The following is a 14255-nucleotide window of genomic DNA, read 5'->3' on the forward strand; positions in this document are numbered from 1 at the left end:
TGGGTTTTTAAAAAAAATAAGTGCCGATCCCTTGTATTGCATGCGGCAACTTATTTGCTTTTGATGCAACATGTGGGTTTACCCACAGCTGGTAAGGACAATAATCTTTGTATCAGGAACTAATCAAACTCTTCATGTCTGGAATCTATTCCTTAACTATTATACCTCTTCTTGCATGCATGCAATTACAGCAAGAAATGTACCAGGCCTTTTTTTTTCAAAAGGCTGGTTAAAACCTGAAAGGTGTTTTGTGTGCAGTTCTGCTGCTTTCTGGTCACCCTGCCCCACTGGTTTATTAACAGCTGCAGACAAATAAGGGAAAGGTGAGGTACTCAGGCAGATTTTTCATCTTCAATTCAGAATCATTTTAATATCTTATCAGAATAGTGTTTTTTCTTATTTTTAAAGAAGAAATGTCTGAACCTTGTGCATAGTGCACTGTTCCTCTGAATAAGTTGGATAAGCATTTATTCAATTCATCGTAGACAAGTTTTTCATTGTGAATTTGGTCCTATTACAATGACAATGAATTATTCAGGAACTGATGGGACGTCCTCCTTGAATTAAAAGAAATATTGGCTGAAATTTTAACATCCCCTTGGCGATGGGCTCTGAGATGGCAAGGCTGGTAAAATGTTGTGGGGTGACATGCCCTGGTGCATCCCTGCTATCGTGCCTTTTGCCAGTAATGGGAAAACTGTCAGACTGGGCCCTTGGCTGGGCCCAATTGAATGATTTAAGAGCCTCTTTCAGCCTCTGTGGGAATTCTACCAGCAATTGTGGGGGTCTGCTGGTCTGTGGGGAGACCATCTTGTAAAACCTGATGGTCTCCCAGTAGAGTCTAGGAGGGCAGTCTCCTTTTCTGGGCAATTCACGGCCTATGAGGGGTCTCCCAACAGCAATGGCCGTGCCCATGGCAACAGCACTGCCTGGCCTCAGGAAATTCCCTCCCCAATCACTGGAGAGCCCAGACTACTTGTCCACTGCAGCCCCAAAGAGTACTTATCTGTATTTGAGGGTGCACAGCCATCGATGCACTCTCATGCTGCAGATACAGCTGTGGTAATGGCCACTGCTCGCGGCAGCTCTGCTGAGCTGCTAATGCTCTGATTGGGTCGGCAGATCTTTGGGGACAGACAGCTGTCCTCACTGGGGATGGCCACTTAACTGGCCAACCCTAGGCACATGTCTCCCTGGGTCCTACCACCGGGTGAGTGAGAAACTTTCAAATTCAGTTTCAGGACTTGAGCTTTCTTCATAAAATGCAAACTATTGTGCCGAGGAAATAAAGCTAAGTTCAAGAAAGTTTGCTGAAGAGACAACACTTACCAAACCAATTAGACAATGAAATAAGATTACAGGCCTATTTCTATTACTGTTAGCGTTCCAATCACCTCACCCTTTCACTGCACCTCCAGGACAGAGGACAAATCTCACCCAGCTACATTGTGTACCCAGTGGATTTTGCAAAGCATCATTCTGACAAGAGGCTTGGTAGCCTGCCAACCTCCCAGCCAAAGTAAAGTCAGACAGGGATTAAAAATTCATGTGACTCTCCATAAACCCTGGTAATAGCCGCCTTTTACATAGTGTGTGGGAATAGTGACACTTCTAACTTGATAAAGTACTTCAAATTTAATGCATTTTTGACTTGATGTGTTTTATTTACTTCCCTTTTCCCTCATGAAACGGACTGTTATTTTCCTTAGCAACCAGACTTGGAATTAGATGCCTGTCACATTGTCCTCTTGTATTCAATGCCAGCTAACTGGCACTCGTGACGGTATTATATTCCAACTGTTTTACCAAAATATATAAACACACAGTGTAAAATCTTCAAGGAGTAACCGCAGAGTTTCTGCCCCTCTGATCTGACATGTGCCAGGAGTGTTTACTGGATTATTTAAAAGTTTTCTAAGATCAGTGAGATCTTCGTTCATCTGGACAAAATATTATGCCTGATTTTACTACTGGAGACTTCTAAAGTATTTCTCCATTCTGTACACTAGCCTGCTGGGAATGGTCGTTGATTTCTTCAAAGACACGTGTGAAATAACAAAGGTGCCAAGAGTTACTTGTTTTTAAAGATGCCTGTCAGATTCAACTGGTATATAGTAGGAGTTGGAATGTTTCATTGTGTTTCAAAGGTGCGATGTAAATATTAATTGTCGAGACAATCTCTTTGGCACAGTGTACCAGTCTAATATGTCAATGTTGTGACAGTGATCTTTATTTTTCTTCCTGCAGGTGCTTCCAGATATGTTCCCTCTGAAGCTGTTGATGAGTAGAATTTGCAGATGCATGCACACTCGGGATGTGGAAATCTACTGAGCTTCTGATTGAAGACTCTTTCATCTGAAGCAAAATCTGATGACTCCTGGATGTGGACATTCTGATACTAGTCCTGCAAGCAAGAAGAGAACTTGATACTTTTTGGAGAACCATTGCTGAGATTTATTATGTAATTGCTTGTCCAACTAAGTCTGATCGTACAGGATTGGGTTGAATATTGTCTGTGAATCCAATAGTAGTAGCGGTGCTTTGTGTAACCTCCCCCACCCTCACCCTGTGCTACTGGAGAACGGAATGAAGGGAGTGATGGATAGTCACCTGGACCTCAGCTTCCTGACGGAGGATGAATATCAGACAGTCTTGAATGTAATTCAGAGAGATTCTGAACTCAAGAAAAGAGATAATGAGCGAATCAAGTAAGACCTTTGTTTTATCAACATTTATTCACCGAACAACTGTAACTCAGTCTGTGCTGATAATTGCTCAGTGTTGTAATGTAGCGACCACACCTATGTGCAGGTGTAGACTTGTCACCCTTGAGATATTACGAGGGCTCCAAATGAATGAAAATCCTCCCAGGCTTTGGTCTGTAACAAATTTTCTTGTTTTAGTCATCATAATTCATTACAAGCTCTTTCCTAGTTTTCAAGCTCAATTTTCTAAATTATCATAAATCCATTGCCAACTCCAGATGTACAGAAGTAGTCTTGATAAATAGCATTCAAAAATGTTGGCAGTGTATTGCGATGCATCAAAAACCTCTTTAACTAAATCTTTTCACCCGATATTGTGTGCCTGTGTTTTGCCGCCATTTGCTTGATCAATCAGCTTCACGTCATACAGTGCATTTCCTCATGTACCACTGGATTATCAAGCTTTTTGGAAATGTTCTAGTCCATAGAAATTTCAGCACTTAAAGAAGTCATGTTGGCACCTTGTACTGATTTCTCCAACAGAGACTGCTCCCAAAGATGTCCCGTTTCAAAGATCAGTGATGGCATTTGATGTGGAGAATTCTGCCCAAAATATTGGTACCTTAGTGTCGATCACGTGAGAATAGCTATGTAAGAGGTCACGTGACGGGAGCGCAGGAGTTATTCCCGGGATCTCTGGCAGAGCACAAGTACTGTATATAGCTATTGAGTTTAGGAATAAACCACCTTTGTTGGAATTCCTTGATGTTGGTGATTTGAGGAACCCATAACATTCTACATGGCATGGGGAGTTGGCAGTATGGCACAAAGACTTTGCTGCATCAACCCGCTCGTCTTTGATGAAAATATTGCAGGTAGCTTTGAAGAGTTCCAGAAGGAGTAGCGTATTTACTGTGGTGCTGCACTCTCTGACATATCGGAAAAGGTATAGGCTTTTACCCTATTAAATCTCACGTTCCCCGAAGCCATTGAAAATTTGAGTCATTTGTCTTCCAGCCAGAGAAGAAAAAAAAGTCCCCAAAATAATCTTGAAATGATTCGAGAACATTTGCCTCCCAGTAAAAAAAATCCAATCCTGGATAGACATGTTTCCAATTTCACAAACCAGAAAGCAGATGAGTCAGTGCATCCTATAAAGCCACCCTGAAAATATTGGCAAAGAAATATGCGTTCAGAACTCTCATTGAAAACCTAATCGCGGATTGATTAGCTTGTGGAATACATAGTGACTTCTAGTCCGCAAGCAGCTGCTGTGAGAAAAAGGCTTAATGTTATAAATAGCCAACAAAGTAAAATGAAGCAGAAATTTTAGGTAGGAAACCAAAGTATTTGCAGTACAAGGGTACACCCTGTTCCAACTACAGTCATGATGTGGAGATGCCAGCATTGGACTGGGGTGAACACGGTAAGAAGTCTCACAACACCAGGTTAAAGTCCAACAGGTTTATTTGGTAGCAAATACCATAAGCTTTCGGAGCACTGCTCCTTCGTCAGATGGAGTGGAAATGTGGCCAGCACCCACTGACCAGAACAGCTTGTTTTGCATGTGGTAAAAGATGCAACAAATACAGGACATGAAACAGCTTTTAAGTGCTGCAGATCCAATCCACAACAGCCCTTCTCTGCCATCAGTAGCAAGGCAGCAGTTCGAACCACAGACAAATTATCTTTCTATGTTTATCCTGTGTTATAATGAAGAATCATCTAGTCTCATGAAACTAGATGTACCACCGACAGTCTGTGCTCCAAGAAGAGTACCAGTAGCCATGAAGCAGAAGTCATTGGTGAGCTCCATCGGATGATGGCACTAGCTGTCATTACTCTTATAGATGGCGCCATGGAATGGGTTTCAGCAACGGTGGCGACAGTAAAAATAGCTGGCATGCTCAGGATATGTATTGACCCAGTGCACTTGAATAAAATGCTGCTCAGACCACATCACCCTTTGAAGACAGTGGAACTGGAGATAGCAGATGTGCCAAATGTTCAGCATTCTCGATGTGAAATGTGGGGTCTGGCAGATCCTGCTGGATGAGGAATTCTCAAAAGTAACCACATGTCTCCAGTAGGAATATATAATTTTCTTTGTATGCCCTGTGGGATCTCCACTGGAAGTGAGGTCTTTTAGTGGTGCATGGAGCAACTCTTTGCAGGCCAAGTTTTCAAGAGCATTGTTGATGGCATCCATGTTTGGGGTCATACTATGTAGGACCGTGATACATATCTGCCTCTCGTCCTTGACAGAATCAGGACCATCCAGTTAAATCTTAACCTGACAAAATGCAGATTCAGGGTCAACCAGGTTCCTTACATGGATCATTCACTCACAGCCGATGGTGTACAGCTGACAGATGGCCATACAGCAGTTTCTTGGTATGACAAATTATCTTTCTACGTTTATCCCGTGTCATAGGTCACTGAACCTCTTTGTCAGCTTCTCCACCAGGATGTCAAATGGTGCTAGCAAAAGTATCTCACTGAGGTTTTCTTCAAACTCAAACATGTGCTCCCAATCCCACCAATATTATAATATTTTGATGTTTGAACACCTGTACTTGTATCAGCAAATGCCTCCCAGCACAGACTTGGTGTAGTCTGCATCCAGAATGATAGACAATAGCCTTTGCTTCATGTGCCCTCACTGACACTGATACTCGCGCTGCACAGATTAGAAAAGAACTCCTTGCTCTAGTTTTCGCCTGCCAGAATGAAATCCTACATCGCATGAGACTAGATGATTCAGTCCCACCAACAGTCTCTGCCCTGAGAAGTATACCAGTAGCCATGAAGCAGAAGTCATTGATGAGCTCTGTTGGATGACAGTGCCAGGTGTCATGGAACGGATTTCAGCAATGCCCTGAATCATAACTAGATTAACGAAGCTCTCCACACTTCATCTGCACAGCTGCATGATAAAATTGCAATGCTACAACCTCAATGTCATCTACGAATGTGGCAAGGAGCTGTACTTGGCTGATGCCCTCTCCAGAGACTTCATACCCACTATGGACCAGGCAGATTGTTAGGAAGATGTAGATATTATGGCAATAGAGCTGTTTTCTCATCAAATTCAGGAACTCGAGCAGGCTTTACAGGCGGACATGTAGGGGCTGCGAGAATCCTCAAGGGAGCATCCACATTCACACATTCTTCGCCATCAGAGATGAGCTGGTTATACTGAATGGGCTAATATAACGCAGCCAATGATTTGGCATCCGTGTTGCTTTCCAGAGATACCACACACAACAACTTCACCAAGGATACTCTGGGTTGGAAGCATCCAGATACTGGACCAAAGAATCACTATACTGGCCCTCAAATTCCGCAGACACGGAAAGGAAAATCTCCAGCCGCTGCAGAAGGTCATTCGCAGCAGCCCACAGCTTCAAGTGGAATGCAGACAAAAGTTAGTCTTAGTTGATTAATATTCTGGGTGGTTTGAATTTGATTACTTGCCAAACATGCTGAATAAAATAGTAATCATTAGGCTTAAAAGAAACTTGGCCACTTGCGGCATCCCACAAAGACTCATGAAAAAACAACACTCGGCAATTCATCTCTGCTGAATTTCACAACTTTACGCACACGAGACTTTGAGCATATCACAAGCAACCCCCTATATCCACAGTCAAATGGCCTGGCGGAACAGGCGGTTCGCTCAGCCGAGCGTCTTCTCAAGAATGTGCATGAGATCACTGCAGCCCAAACTTGAAACCAACATCAATGAAGCTCTCCTGCAGTTCAGATTAAGATGCAAAATACATTATGATTGAGATGCCTGTAGATTCAGCCCTCTAACACCGGGTGAAACGGTCAGGATTTAGACTGCACATGACCATGACCAGTTAGTGGTGGTACATAGCAATGCTCCAAAACCGAACGGCTAAATGGCAGCCTCCGATGGTGTCCACTATGTATGCAAATGCCGTCACCTTCTGTAAGTATCAAAATCAGCACCAACAGATAACACAGCACTTAAGCCATCCAGCCTTAGGCACCAGCCCCCTGCACCAGTGAACATGCAAATCCTACAGAGGCCAACGCAGCAAGTCCTGCACCTGCCAAACACACTGATGAAACATCCAAGGTTGTTAACCGTGAAGACACTGACCAGAGAGAGACCACAACACCACCAACAATCAGAGTGCCTGCACAGGCCGAACACAAGATTCTAGTACTTTATTGCCACTCAGCCGAGAAATGACTTTCAAATTTCAGTTTTCTTTCCAGCAGAAAAGGCGGGGGTGATAAAGAGACGCAATGAGGCGATGCCTAATCTGTGCCCCTATATATGTTGCACAGAGGCCTGTATAGTTTCCTATAATGCACTCATGCCATTGGGTGTCCTGAATAAATGGGGAAGATGGAGGCGGCTACAAAAGAGATCACTTGGCGGGAGCGTAGGAGTTATCCCCAGGATCTCAGGCAGAGCACAAATACTGTATATAGTTGTTGAGCTTAGGAATAAACTACCTTCATTGGAAGTCCTTGATATCAGTGATTTGAAGAACACACAACATTCTACACCTGGCAATCTTTTTATTTTCTTTTAAACAATGGCTGACTGAGACAATGCTTATATAAAACTATGCTATTTTATTACCTTTTGCAAATGGAAAATTCAGACGCCTGTACTTACTGTTCTACGCCATTGAGCAATTACAATGCAAATTATTTAAATAATTAAGATGTGGCTCTTGGCTCAGTCACCTTATCGCTGGTCCCAGAAAAGTGTTATCTCTGTTTTCTCAGCTATGACCCCAGCAATCATGCTTTTGAAAACACTTAATATGCCAATATTATTCAGTAAGTGGTTTAAAGCACTGCCCAGATTTGGCTGCAATTGTGCCACACACTGTTTCAAGGGGCAGATTGGAAGTGTTTATATTTGTAAATGGTGCACAATACACACACACACTACTCTCAGTGAAACAGCATATCATTAGATTTATTATAGGCTATTAAGGTGATTACAGATGTCGCACTGCCAGAGATGGAAAGCAATCTTAAAATACTGGCGCTTCTGAACTGGAAATTCACTAGCATGTCATATTGCAGAAACTTTGCTGATCAAACTGTAAAACTTAGTGTCCATGTGTAGTAATTAGAGTTACAGCCTTAGACTAATCTGTCTCTTGAAAGACGTTGTCAGCATTACAACAGAATAATATCCCGTGTCATATTGTAATAACACACTAATGGGAGCATTATCCAATTTATTGCATGTGCTACAACCATGGTTTTTAAAAGGTTAGTTTCAACCACAAGTGAAATTTTAATAAGATATTTCTTGTGTATGAACAGGTCAGCGATCACCCTTTCAAAACTATTCATGATAATCATCAGCGCGTGGCCTTGAAACATACTCTTAGTGTTTGTGTGTACCATTACATAGAAATCTTCAAGTTTAAAATCGAGATAGCCACGGTTGACTGGTGAATTTTAATTTGTAATTGATTATTGCATTAGTTATGGCAATGCACTTCCAAATCTACAAAATGCTTGCCCTTTTCCCTTCCGCTCTCATTTTGTAAAGCTTTGTGCTTGACTAGGAGATTCTGTGACACTGGAATGTAACCTTTGATGTGAGGAAACCTGAATGCTGTTTGAAAACCCTCTCTCCTCTTGCTTCAGGACAGCAGAGAAATCCATTCAAGATGAAAAGAGAAGGAAGTTAATTACTGGACAGTGGTTTGATGAAGTTAAAGCAAAGCGTTACCGGAATTCTTTACTTGGAGTGGACCTGATCAAGACCTCTATAAGGAAGAAAAAACCCATAACGCACGGTAAATAATTACAAGGCCATGCATCACCTGAATCCCCTCATCATTTTAACTTTGTAGAATACAAAGATGGTTAAGTGACCAATAATGCATTTTAATGTAATTTATATATTTTCTACAAGCTTTATGAAGCTTGTCTTTTCTAAAAATTTGTTTTAACATCTAATAATAAAATTATACCTTCATATAAATTAAAGTAAGAGCACTTAGTGCCTTTCGTGATATTAGAAATGTAAAAGTGCATCATTGCCAATTAAGTATTGCTGAATTGTAGTCATTATTCAAATGTAGGAAATGCGCTGGCCAATTTGCATTCAACAAGATCCCACTAACAGCAATGAGATTAATAATCAGACAATTTGTTTCTGAGGTATGTTGAAAGGAAGCTGTTAGCTAGGATGCCATGCTGCTCAAATAGTGCCATGGGATCTTTTAAGCCCACCTGAGGGGGAGACTTGTTTAACATTCCATCCAAATTTAAATCTTATGGCTCTGATGAATAAGGTTGTTTTAATTATTTTATGAATTCAGATCATCTTCTGTTTTCAACATGATTGATCTTTCTTGTAGATCCATTGCTCTGTCGATGCACATATGCAGATGCAAGTTACAACATGGAAGCAGGCCACCTGGCTCATTTAGCAACTATTTTTCATGTTCTAATTTATTCACCAATTCCCTTCAACCCCACTTTTCTCTATCCATTTTAATCTTCAATAGTTGAGAGTCACTGCCTCAAATATTAAGCCTGGAAGTGAATAGCAGCCTCATAATTCTACGTAAAAGAAATTTCTGCTGCCTTCTTCTTCTAAATCTCTTGCATTTAACTTTGTATCAATGGCCCTTCATTCGTAACATCTCAACCACTGGAAAGAACATACAAGCATACAAAATAGGAGCAGAAGTAGGCCATTCAATCCCTCAAGCCTTTTCTGTCATTCGATAAGGTCATGGCTGATTTGTTTATGATTTGAGTTCTACATTCCCATCTACCCTCAGTAATCTGATTCCCTTGCTTAACAAGAATCTATCCATCTCTGCCTTAAAAATATTCATTGCTCCTTTCTCCACTGTCTTGTGAGGTAGAGTGTCCCAAAGTTGCACAACATTCAGAGAAAAGATTTCTCCTCATCTCAGTTCTAAAAGGGCGACCCCTAATTTTAAAACAGCGCCCCTAGTTCCAGACTCGCCCAAAAGAGGAAACCTTATTTCCACATTCACCTTGTCAAGACCGTTCAGCATCTTGTATACTTCAATATAATTACCCCTTCCCCCAATCTTCTGAACATCAGTGGAAGCAAACCGATTCTGTCCACTCTTTCCTCATAAGCCAACCTGCTCATTCCAGGTATCAATCTAGTAAACTTCCTCTAATACATTTACATCCTTCCTTAAATAAGGAGACCAAAGCTGAACACAGTATTTGAGATGTGGTCTCGCCAGTGCCTTGTATAAATGAAGCATAATATCTTTTTATATTCAATTCCTCTCCTAATAAAGGATAGCATTCCATTAGCCTTTTTTAATTACTTGCTATATCTGCATACTAGCTTTTTGTTGCTCATACACTAGAACACCTAAATCCTTTTTGCATCTTGGAATTCGGCACTCATTCTCCGTTTATGTAATGCTCTGCTTTTCCCAAATTATATTCCATCTGTCAGATTTTTTTGCCCACTCACTCAACCTATCTATATTAATTTGCAGTTTCCTCATGTTCTCTTTGCAACATACTTTCCTACCTATCTTAGTGTCATCTGAAAATTTTGCTACCATGCTTTCGCTCCACTCATCTACGTAATTGATACAAATTGTCAAAAGTTGAGGCCCCTGTGGGACTCCACTCATCATATCCTGACAATCAGAAACAGACCCATTTGTGCATACTCTTTGATTTCTGCCAGCCAATCTTCTATCCACACCAATGTTGCCCCTTGCATCATGAGCTTTTATTTTCTGCAATAACCTTTGAATCGACACCTTTTCAAACGTCTTCTGGAAATCCAAGTACAGTACACCTATGTCTGTAGACCTGGATAAACATGCCCCTTTATCCAAGGCATATATTATTACAATAAAATGGTAAACCATGACTTCCCTTTCACAAAACCATGTTGACTCTTCCGATTACCTTGGGATTTTCTAAGTGCATTGCTTTAACCACCTCAATGTTAAATGTCAAGCTAACAGTCCTATTGTTTCCTGTTTTCTGCCTCCCTCCCTTCATGAATAGAGGGATTTTGTTTGCTACTTTCCAATCTGATGTAACCTCTCCAGAATCTAGAAGTTGGAAAATTAACATCAACTCGTCTACTAACTCATTAGCCATCTTTTTTAAGACCCTAGAATGAAGTCCATCAGGAGCCAGAGACGTCAGCCCACAACTCCGTCAGTTTTCTAAGTAGTTTTGTAAGAGTGGCTCAAGGGTTGGTGTCAGAGAAATGGGTTTCAATTCATGAGGCACTGGTACCAGTACTGGGGATGAAGGGAGCTCCACTATTGAGACAGCTGTCACCTGAACAGTGCTGGGACAAGTGTCCTGGTGAATCAAATGACTAGGGCTCTAGGGTGGTCTGTGAACTGAATAGTTTGGAGGGGGGATGGTTATGTGAAGGCAAGTTTGGAAAGTTCAAGAAAAATGAGAAAGTAATAGTGTTGCAGTTAATGATAACCACAGTGTAACACAAAGGGACAGAGTGTACTGACATAAGAATGCATCAGCAAATAAGGTCAGAATTGGGGAAACTGGTAAAAAGATAGAATTGAAGGCTCTTTATCTGAACGCATGGGTGAGAAATTTTGGCCTGAAACTAGTCTCTTCAACTTAAAGGCAATTAAAATATTGTGAGGACCAAGTTGGCTAGAATGAAATGGGAATTTGGGTTAAAAAGTGCTTCCCAAATCTTTCCCTATGTGACTCTCATTTTAATGCCTCTGACATTGCGTGATCCCAGAATGGTGGAAGGGGTGGAGGTGGTGTGAGAAACTTAGGGAGTTGTTGATTGGAGGAGGATTATTTTACGGGAAATATTGATTACCCAGGATGGGTGGTTAAAGTTGCTGCGTTTTCCCTGATAAAGGTGAAAGACTACCTTTTTACAGTCTGTGGTCATAGCAAACAATCAGGCCTCATGATTAAATCATGATCACTAGCATAAAAAAATACAAGCAATTAAAGGTACCTCACAAATGTCAAAACTTGGCCTGAGCTCCACGTCTGCCATTGCTGCCTCAGAACTCGCGACCCCAAAATTCTGTTTAGTGACCTCACTGGCATCTCAACCCACATCTTGGGAAGCCCTAGGTTAAGAGGTAAAATGGTAGAGAATCAGCGACAGACATTTTGAGGAGATTTTTCATAACTCTAAACTCTAAACAAAGATGTATTCCATTGAGTAAGAAACACACTGTGAGAAGGATGCACCACGCAAATTGGAAAAAAAAGATATGCAAAGATTAGTGGTAGCCCACGAGATTTGAAATATTTTAGAAATCAGCGAAGGATGGCTAAAATAAAAGAGGGAGAAATTAGCGTATGAGAGAAAGCTAGAAAGAACTATGAAACAGAAAGTGAAAGCTTCTACAAGTATATAGAAAGGAAGAAAGTGTTTTGAGTGCTAATCCCTTACAGAATGAGACTCGGACATTAATAAAGGGGAAACTAGGAAATGTCTGACACTTTCAACAAATATTTTGTATCTGTCTTCACAGCAGAAGACACAGAAAGCATCCAAAAATAGTGCAAAATGGAGGGAGGAATAAAAGCTATCACTAGAGAGAAAATAGTAGGTAAACTAATTATGTCATCTGCATAATTTATGCAGCTCTGCTGATTTTCAACATGGAGCTGACAGCACCAGAAATTCGGCGCTGGGAGACTCACGGAGGCCATGGCACACAACGGGGAGCCCATGCAACAGCCTCCACTAGAGTTTCCTGGCCCGCTGCACTACAAAAGCAACGTAGTGGGCTGGGAGAATCACCCCGTTTAGTCTCATTGAGGAATCAAATTGGGCACACAGTTTAAAAATAAGGTGTCTCCTAGTTAAGATGGGGATGAGGAGGATTTTTCTCTGAAGTTGCTAGTCTTTGTAATTCTCTTCCATGGAGGGCAGTGGAGGTTGCATCATTGAATATATTCAAGGCTGAATTAGACAGATTTTTGATTGGCAAGGGAGTCGAGGGCTGAGGTACGATATGGCGGAACAGGTTTGATGGGCCAAAGGGCCTACGTCTGCTGCTATTTCTTAAGATCTTACCCTGATAATTATTTTCATAATTTTAAGCACTTGTATCATTCAACTGGCCTGTCATCACTATTTGCTGAGGGGGGGAAAAAAATCAACATAATTTTTCATGCTTTCCTCCATATTTTGTATTTGCTCACACAGGCAGTATCTTAATGAATCTGTATTGCAACTTTTCTAAAGCCTTAAAATCTTGCCTGTAGTGTGAAACCCACTGTCTCACATACTACTCTATTGGCAGTAATCTTTTAAATAGGCTCCACATAATCTGTGGCTTTTATATTCAGTGCCCCTTGTGACAAATTCTACAATCTCATAAGCCTTTTTTGCTGCTTTATCAAACTCAGTGTTGCCTTTAATGCCCGGAGAATCTACACCACAAACCTCTCTTCCACAGCACCAAGCCCACTTCCATTCAGAGTCTATTTATTGGGTGGAATTTTCCCAACATTTACCAGGCTCTGATTTAAAATGGGCGTCTATCTTTCCAACGGGACTGGGAGTTGAAGACAAAGGCCCCATGCACCCACACAAAAAGCGAAAACTCAAAAAGGGTGCAAAAACCCTAGGAGAAGTGAGAGAGACAGAGATTAAAAAACATGCTGTTGTAAAAATCACAATATTGATGCAATGCCAATAACTTGTGTCTATAGTTATGTTTAGCTAATGCCTAGACATGAGATTAGCATTATGCTGAGACTTCTGTCCTGCACTTCAGCTTTCTCCTTTCCAATTGTTACCGCTTTTTTTCTCATGCTTAGTTTTTCTATCTGAGGTAAGAGTACTCAAAATATTAATATGATGAAAGGAAAATACTGCAGATGCTGGAAATCTGACATAAGAAAAAAAATGCAGGAAAATCGAATAATCAAGTAGCATCTGTGGAGAGAAACAGTCAACATTCATACTGATGACCGTTTCAAAATATTAAATCTAGTATGAACTGGATAAATTATTTGTGAACTGTTTCTAAGGAAATCAAGGTTCCCTTTTATACAGTTTATATTTATATTATATTTACATTTTTCTAAGTCAGTGGCCCAGGTTTTGTGATAGCTTCGTAAAACTATCAGTGCTCAGCATTATTAAGGTGGGAATCAGATTTTTGGCATCCACACATGCACAGTATAACATGGAACCTGCATTTCCTGATTCTCTCCTGATTCTCTCTGACGGGGAGCGCAGGCTGAAATTTGCCCCAAAACATATCTTTTGCTAGAGGGCAGTACAAAGAAAATAGGAGTGTGCTTCAATTTTTTTAAATATATAGTATGGTGGTGCACCGTGACATGTAAAAGATTGGGAACCATTGATCTAGAAATAGGCAATCGTTAGAGGAGTCTCATCTTCAGTTGGCACAGTGATAATGAGCAGTTATTTCAGATAATCAGCATTAGAAAGGGAGCATAGGGTAAAAGGTCATTAAAAATACTAGTTACAGTGGATGTAAAAACAAAGTTCAACCAGATTGAGAACAGAAAGCATTGGTTTCATAGTTA

General features: G+C 40.9%; 1 protein-coding gene across 1 annotated transcript in view; it reads left to right on the forward strand.

Annotated features, from left to right (window-relative positions):
• Nucleotides 1–14255, forward strand: part of LOC144492862 (uncharacterized) — a 96677-nt gene that overhangs the window by 19919 nt on the left and 62503 nt on the right. The window contains exons 2-3 of the mRNA XM_078211395.1: nt 2248–2708; nt 8361–8512. Of these exons, the coding sequence (XP_078067521.1) occupies nt 2587–2708; nt 8361–8512 (274 nt within the window). The 5' untranslated portion in view covers nt 2248–2586. The remainder of the gene's footprint in view (nt 1–2247; nt 2709–8360; nt 8513–14255) is intronic.

Source organism: Mustelus asterias, chromosome 4 (genome assembly GCF_964213995.1).
Source record: "Mustelus asterias chromosome 4, sMusAst1.hap1.1, whole genome shotgun sequence".
Lineage (NCBI taxonomy): Eukaryota > Metazoa > Chordata > Chondrichthyes > Carcharhiniformes > Triakidae > Mustelus > Mustelus asterias.